A 7,264-nucleotide genomic window follows, 5' to 3' on the forward strand; every position below is an offset into this window, starting at 1 on the left:
CAGCCTTGACGTACTCCTTTTCCTATTTGGAACCAGTCTGTTGTTCCATGTTCAGTTCTAACTGTTGCTTTCTGACCTGCATACAGGTTTCTCAAGAGGCAGGTCAGGTGGTCTGGTATTCCCATCTCTTTCAGAATTTTCCACAGTTTGTTGCGATCCACATAGTCAAAGGCTTTGGCCTAGTCAATAAAGCAGAAATAGATGTTTTTCTGGAACTCTCTTGCTTTTTCCATGATCCATCGGATGTTGGCAATTTGATCTCTGGTTCCTCTGCCTGTTCTAAAACCTGCTTGAACATCAGGAAGTTCACGGTTCACGTATTGCTGAAGCCTGGCTTGGAGAATTTTGAGCATTACTTTACTAGCATGTGAGATGAGTGCAATTGTGCGATAGTTTGAGCATTCTTTGGCATTGCCTTTCTTTGGGATTGGAATGAAAACTGACCTTTTCCAGTCCTGTGGCCACTGCTGAGTCTTCCAAATTCGCTGGCATATTGAGTGCAGCACTTTCACAGCATCATCTTTCAGGATTTGAAAGAGCTCAACTGGAATTCTATCACCTCCACTAGCTTTGTTCGTAGTGATGCTTTCTAAGGCCCACTTGACTTCACATTCCAGGATGTCTGGCTCTAGGTGAGTGATCACACCATCGTGATTGTCTTGGTTGTGAAGATCTTTTTTGTACTGTTCTTCTGTGTATTCTTGCCACCTCTTCTTAATATCTTCTGCTTCTGTTAGGTCCATACCATTTCTGTCCTTTATCGAGCCCATCTTTGCATGAAATGTTCCCTTGGTATCTCTAATTTTCTTGAAGAGATCTCTCGTCTTTCCCATTCTGTTGTTTTCCTCTATTTCTTTGCACTGGTCGCTGAGGAAGGCTTTCTTATCTCTTCTTGCTATTTTTTGGAACTCCTTGACCCCTTAGAGGATTGAAAAAGGAACCCCTTAGAGGATTGAAAAAGGAATGTTATCTTCAAAGGAGTCACATAACTGATGCCAGAAAAAGAAACTGATCTTTGTGGCAGGTATTTTTGCCATTGGGGAAGTCTAGTTAAATGTAGAATGGAGATGTACAGTGCATACCAGAAGGAAGGGAGGAGGCCCAAATGGGCAGAGAAAAATTTTATGTTTAAATTTTTCTTGTCTTACCTTAAAATATGAATTTTATTTCATCAGGTCAAGTCAGGAAGGGTCTGAAGTAGTAGCAGTGACATCAGTCATCGCTGCTGTGGTGACAGTGATGATGTTGAAGATGGTCATGTATTTATACCACCTAGCCTGGGACCAAGCTAGATGAATAGTATATGCTAATTTCTTCAAGCTAAATGCATAATATATGCTAATTCTTTTCCACCAACCCTGGACTTGGAAACAGAAGGGGTGTTAGGGAAACAGAATTTCCTTATGTCTGGAATACGTGAGACAAGTGCTGAGAGATGACTCTGGAAAGGTCCAGTTGGGGCCAAATTATGCAGTTTTCTATTTCACTTGGGCAGCAGGGAGCCACGGAAGGTGCTGCAGGAGGGGCGAGTAATGTGATCTGACGAATCACGCTCCGGTTTAAAGGAGACTGTGAGGCTTAGGCAGGAAGGCTGAAAGGCAAGCAGGAGGCTGCACCACCCCCCATTCCTCCACACTGCTTCCCTTCCAGGTGGTTCCACGAGTGTTTGGGCGCGTGGTGGGTAAGAGCCGTGAGGCGGTGGCCCAGGCCATGGTGCTGGAGATGTTCCGAGAGGAGGACTACTACAACGACGATGTCCTAGACCAGATGGGTGCTAGTATCCTGGGCGTCGAAGGTCCCCGGCGCCACCCGGATGAGCCTCCAGACGATGAAGTCTTTGAGCTTTTCCCCATGTTCATGGGCGGGCTTCTGTCTGCCCACAACCGGGCAGTGCTGGCTCAGCTTGGCTGCCCCATCAAGACCCTGGATGCCCTGGAGAACGCCCAGGCCATCAAGAAGAAGCTGGGCAAGCTGGGCCGGCAGGTGCTGCCCCCCTCGGAGCTCCTAGACCACCTCTTCTTCCACTATGAGTTCCAGAATCAGCGCTTCTCTGCCGAGGTGCTTGGCTCTCTGCGCCAGCTCAACCTGGCAGGCGTGCGCATGACGCCCCTCAAGTGCACGGTGGTGGCAACTGTCCTGGGCAGCGGAAGGCATGCCCTGGACGAGGTGAACTTGGCCTCCTGCCAGCTGGATCCTGCTGGGTTGCGCACGCTCATGCCTGTCTTCCTGCGTGCCCGGAAGCTGGGGTGAGGCCCTGCCCTCCTGGATGGGCAGAGGAAAAGGTTCTCGGGAGACCAAAGGGAGCGAGAAAGGACCAGAGGGTAGGGTGAGTCTGGTGTGGATGGAGGTGACAAGAGCCATGGAAGGGGACGCAGCTGTGGACTACAAGAGGTGCATGATGAGGGAGGGTCCTGGTGGGTGGGCAGGCTCCAGGCCGAACTCCTTCCTTGATTTCTTACCTCCCCTCTGGCCACCTTCTGCTCTAGGTTGCAACTCAACAGCCTGGGCCCTGAGGCCTGCAGGGACCTCCGAGACCTGCTGCTACATGACCAGTGCCAAGTGACCACCCTGCGGTGAGTGCCTGTGCAGGGTGCTCCATCCTGCTGGCCAGCTATGGTCAAGGGTAGGCTCTCTGCTTCCCAGCATGCCTGGTGTAATAAACAAGGCAGGCGGGTAGACCCTGACCCACCCTCCTTACTCCCCCACCCTCCTCTCCCCCATCCTCCCCTCCCCCATCCTCCCTGTCTAGTACAAGCAGCCAGGCAGGGGGAACGTACCACGGGTCATAGGTATTAAGTAAGCCTCTCACATGGCTAAAATCAGCCTGGGGAGGGGCCAATGGAATAACACCCAGGCTAGTTGCCTGGTAACAGCACCACTGATTGCCTCCCAGGATTTTCCCTGTTGTCTCACAAGGATGACCCTTATGCTGGGCACTCTATATAGATGCTCCCAAAGTGTTGACTGGTTGACTAGCAACCCAGACGCCTGGGTTCCTGATTTCAGGTTGGAGTAAGGGGAGATGAATGGGGTGGGAAGAAGGAGGGGCAATTGGGAACAGAGGGCAAAGCGGGGATTGGAAGGGAGTGAAAAAAGGAGGAAGAAAGGAGGAGGAAGGGGAGAGGGAAGGGGCGTGTCACAAGGAGAATGGAAGGCAGGAGGAAGGGAGGGATAAACCAGCTTCCATCTCACTCTTCCTCCCCTGCAGTGAGCTTACCCCTATTTGTCATTTCCTGGCCTGCATTTCTCTGCATCCAGGCTGATCTCTGCCCCAGGCGATGCACCCTTTAGGCCCAAGTCCGGTGCTCAGCACAGGGCATCTGCTAGGAGCTCTCATAACCTTAGACTGCTTGTGGCCCTAGGCTGTCCAACAACCCGCTGATGGCGGCGGGTGTGGCCCTGCTGCTGGAGGGGCTGGCAGGAAATACGTCCCTGAAACACCTGTCTCTACTGCACACCGGCCTTGGGGATGAGGGCCTGGAGCTGCTGGCTGCCCAGCTGGACCGAAACCAGCAGCTCCAGGAGCTGAATGTGGCCTACAATGGCGCTGGTGACACGGCGGCCCTGGCCTTAGCCAAGGCTGCCTGGAAGCACCCTTCCTTGGAGCTGCTGCAGTGAGTTTTCCTGCCCCTCCCCAACCCTGTCCCATCACCCCACCCCCCATACGTGATGGGCCCTTCCCTTGCCCTGATTCTCCACCTCTGTTTCTCTTAGGGTCCTAGGGCCCTGGTTCCTATCGACTCTGGTCCCACTGAATTCTAGTGCCATCCCTGCCTCCCAGTGGCCACTGCCCTCCGTCTCTGGCATATTGCAGACACTTTCCCCATCGCATTCCATAGCGAGGGGATGAGTTATGAGACCCCTCGCTTTCTGTCCACCCGCCCTCCACCTTCCTTCTCGGAGCCCCGCTGAATGGCATTTACTCTGCTCTCTCCCGCTAGTCTCTACTTCAACGAGCTGAGCTCAGAGTGCCGCCAGGCCCTGCGGGACTTGGGGAGCGCTGCAGAGGGCGGTGCCCGGGTCGTGGTGTCGCTGACGGAGGGGACAGCAGTGTCTGAGTACTGGTCGGTGATCCTGGGTGAAGTCCAGCGGAACCTCAACAGCTGGGATCGGGGCCGGGTCCGGCGCCACCTGGAGCTGCTGCTGAGGGATCTAGAAGACAACCGGGGAGCCACCCTTAATCCCTGGCGTAAGGCCCAGCTGCTGCGGGTGGAGGGCGAGGTCAGGGCCCTCCTGGAGCAGCTGGGCGGCCCTGGAAGCTGAGACTGTGGCAGCAGTGTGTGTCCCCTGGCCCCAGGTCCTTTCTGTCTGTGACCCTCTAGCTTCCACTACTACTTCTAGAAAGATCCCTTCCGGGGATGGATGATGTGCACACAGGTGTGCCAGTTGCTCTCCTAGGGCATGTCCGACCAGTGTTCCAAGTCTGGAGTTTCCAGGATCGTGGAACATGCCTCACCTCCCTTCAGCTAGAAGGGCTGAAAGATGTGGCATTTGGTAGCCATATTGTCCCTTAGCGTGTGTACGTGCATGCTAAGTCACTTCAGTTGTGTCTGACTCTTTGCGACCCTTTGGGCTGTAGCCCACCAGGCTCCTCTGTCCATGGGATTCTCCAGGCAAGAATACTGGAGTCGGTTGCCATGCCCTCCTCCAGGGGATCTTCCCAACCCAGGGATTGGACCCATGTCTCCTGTGTCTCCTGCATTGCAGGCAGATTCTTTACCGCTGAGCTATTCAGGGAATACACCTGTCCTTTAGCAGCACCTGATTGTGCTGCTTCTCTGATTGTGCCACCAGGGGGCACTCTTCTCATGTCGGACTTGCTAGGGGCATTGCTGTCCAGATGTATTGGAGGGTTTCCATGTCTTGCCTTTATGTTTTCTGGGGACACCCAGGTTGCCAGCAGCCACTTTCCTCTCTCACTGGTGCTGTCTTCTCACCGTCATCTCCCTTTCACCAATGGTACCCAAGCTCGGTGGCCCCTAGGGACATGGAGACTGACTTGCTATTAAAGAGTTGTGTCTTCCAACTACTGTGGCCTCTATTTTGCCTTTTGCTTTCAAGAAAGGGTACTGTTCTTAGTCGTTCTGGTTAAACCACTGGCCACTTTCTGTTGCGGATGTTTCTTGGGCACTAAGTTCAGAAGCTGCAAGGGCTGGGGAGGGGGTGGTACATGAACTAAATTTTGGGGTGGGTGGGTGGCCTTGTTGAGCCATAGGGCTTCTGTCACCCATGCCATACACTTATCCCAGCCTTGGAATTACAGTGACCAGCAATTATAGTGACCTTTCTCTGCGCAGAGGGGGACCTGGGACAGCAGCAGAGCCTCCTGAGAAAGTTGGGGCTCAGGAATGGGGCGGGAAGGACATACACACTTCCCCAGAAGACAAGACTCTCCTCCCCTTAACCATTACCCAGCTGCTTCTAAGGCAGTGTCTTGAAGGAGGCGGGACGTGGGGGCGGGGGTAGGTCGGAGGATCAGCTGGTTTCGATGGACCTTGTCCTTACACTGAGCACTGGGTCGCAGATCCAGCCATGGAGGCAGCTGCAGGTAGGAGGCCGGGAGAAACCCTCCGGAGGGGACTTCAGGGCAGAGGGTGGATTGGAAGGCTTTGGAACTAGCACACACTTGGTATTGGGGCTTGGAGCCCTGAAAATAGACTGGAAGTTAGGAGGTGAGAGGTGAGTGGGTGGATGTGTCTGTCTTCCTGGTCCACGCCCTGTACTGATATGCTCAGATTTCTGTGTATATCAGAAGGCCTGGGCCAGGGAGCAGAAGGAAGGGGAAGGGAAGACCCTTTGGGAGCAGAACATAGGGCGAGTCCTGAATTTGGGGGTTCCCCTAAGTTCTTTCAGTTAATGACCATGGAAGTGGAGTCTCGGAGGGCAGACTGCCTTTCATCCCCTCACCCCTTCTTTGCCTGGCAGATCTTCAGGACACAGCCACCTTGGCCCTGTAAGTGCCGTGCTGTGAAAGACTGGGGCAAGGAGAGGAGGGAATTGAAGGTGGGAGGCTCATCAGCTGCCTTTGGCACCTCAAGGCGAGCCTGGGACCCAAGTCTGGATGTCAGCTTTCTCCTACCTGCGTGACTTGCCTCCTTGCAGGAAGTTTGAGTTTAACCCAAAGCTGGGCATTGATAATCCTGTCCTCTCCCTGGCTGAAGACTACAACCCTTCTGGTAACCTCCCCCAACCCCTTGGGGCAACCACTTCCTTTCCCCAGAGCCACTAGGGCACCACAAAGCATCCTGTCTCCTTGGACACCACTCACTGTCTCCCTCTGATAACAGCCTTGGTGGGGAGTGACTACATGGAGGTGGAAGGGGGCTAGGCTTTTTCCTTATGTCCCAGCCACTCTGCCTGGGCTGTGTTCAGCCCCACTGCCCGACACCTAACTGGGCAGAAGCCTGTCCGCTGTTCAATCACACGGGCAGGGGCTACCAGGCACAAGGTGACTTGGGTCATGTCCCCTTTCCTCCACCTTTTCTGCTGCCCACCTCCCCGTCCAGATATCTGGAGCCTGGAACGGCCTCGCTTCTACCTGCTGAATAAAGAGGAGGGCAGGACTTTTGGCTTCCATCTGCAGCAGCAGCCGGGCAGGGCTGGGCATGTGGTGTGCAGGGTGGAGCCAGGCTCTTCTGCCCAGCGTCAGGGTCTTCGAGAAGGAGACTGGATCCTGGGAGTGAACAACCACGTCGTGGAACATGAAGATTATTTGATGGTGAGGTTGGGCTGGAATCCCGGTAGTATGAGGAAACATTCTGTAGCACCTGGGGGAGACAGAAGCCTCTTGGTCACCTCCCTGGGTATGTGGGGGTGACATATCTCCCACATGGGAGGTGGGAGGGTGTGGGGTCATCTCCCAGAATTTACGGATGCCCCAGGTCAGAATGGCTGGGTGAAGGCCTCCAGAGAGCTGGTTCCCATGGTGAAGAGTTAGCTTCCAGGGAGGGGACCTTCATAAGAGGGGCCGGCCCAAGCCCACCCTGCGTGCCTGCTGTTCAGGTGATACGCCGGATCCGGGCCAGCGGGCCTCGGGTGTTGCTGACAGTTTTGGCGCAGCACGTGCACGAGGTGGCCCGAGCTCAGCGGGGGAACAACACCCACCTTTGTCCCCCTCTCGGCCAGGGGGTCCGGCCTCGGCTGTGCCACGTAGTGAAAGACGAGGGCGGCTTTGGCTTCAGTGTCACCCAAGGTGAGCTTAGAGCGCGGGAGGGGTCAGCAGGGGGGCCCTGAGCCCTGTTGTGGGTGGACAGCAGGCAGAAAG

The 7,264-nt window shown here is 54.8% G+C and overlaps 2 protein-coding genes across 6 annotated transcripts in view; both read left to right on the forward strand.

Moving 5' to 3' along the window:
* Nucleotides 1-5,026, forward strand: part of NLRX1 (NLR family member X1) — a 16,703-nt gene extending 11,677 nt beyond the window's left edge. Inside the window, exons 6-9 of the mRNA XM_010830459.1 lie at nucleotides 1,651-2,246; nucleotides 2,487-2,573; nucleotides 3,363-3,614; nucleotides 3,942-5,026. Of these exons, the coding sequence (XP_010828761.1) occupies nucleotides 1,651-2,246; nucleotides 2,487-2,573; nucleotides 3,363-3,614; nucleotides 3,942-4,263 (1,257 nt within the window). The 3' untranslated portion in view covers nucleotides 4,264-5,026. The remainder of the gene's footprint in view (nucleotides 1-1,650; nucleotides 2,247-2,486; nucleotides 2,574-3,362; nucleotides 3,615-3,941) is intronic.
* An 83-nt stretch (nucleotides 5,027-5,109) lies between these two features.
* PDZD3 (PDZ domain containing 3) overlaps nucleotides 5,110-7,264 on the forward strand; it is a 9,817-nt gene continuing 7,662 nt past the window's right edge. For 4 of the 5 annotated variants that reach the window (XR_824366.1, XR_824365.1, XM_010830457.1 and 1 more), the window contains exons 1-5: nucleotides 5,110-5,548; nucleotides 5,926-5,953; nucleotides 6,039-6,176; nucleotides 6,507-6,718; nucleotides 7,003-7,192. Coding sequence is in view for 3 of the 5 variants with exons in the window: in XM_010830457.1 (XP_010828759.1) it covers nucleotides 5,489-5,548; nucleotides 5,926-5,953; nucleotides 6,039-6,176; nucleotides 6,507-6,718; nucleotides 7,003-7,192 (628 nt within the window). In the remaining 2 variants the exon portion in view is untranslated. The remainder of the gene's footprint in view (nucleotides 5,549-5,925; nucleotides 5,954-6,038; nucleotides 6,177-6,506; nucleotides 6,719-7,002; nucleotides 7,193-7,264) is intronic. The other variant, XM_010830458.1, reaches the window with a different exon arrangement.

This window comes from Bison bison, unplaced genomic scaffold (assembly GCF_000754665.1).
Source record: "Bison bison bison isolate TAMUID 2011002044 unplaced genomic scaffold, Bison_UMD1.0 scf7180017864518, whole genome shotgun sequence".
NCBI classification, from domain to species: Eukaryota; Metazoa; Chordata; class Mammalia; order Artiodactyla; family Bovidae; genus Bison; species Bison bison.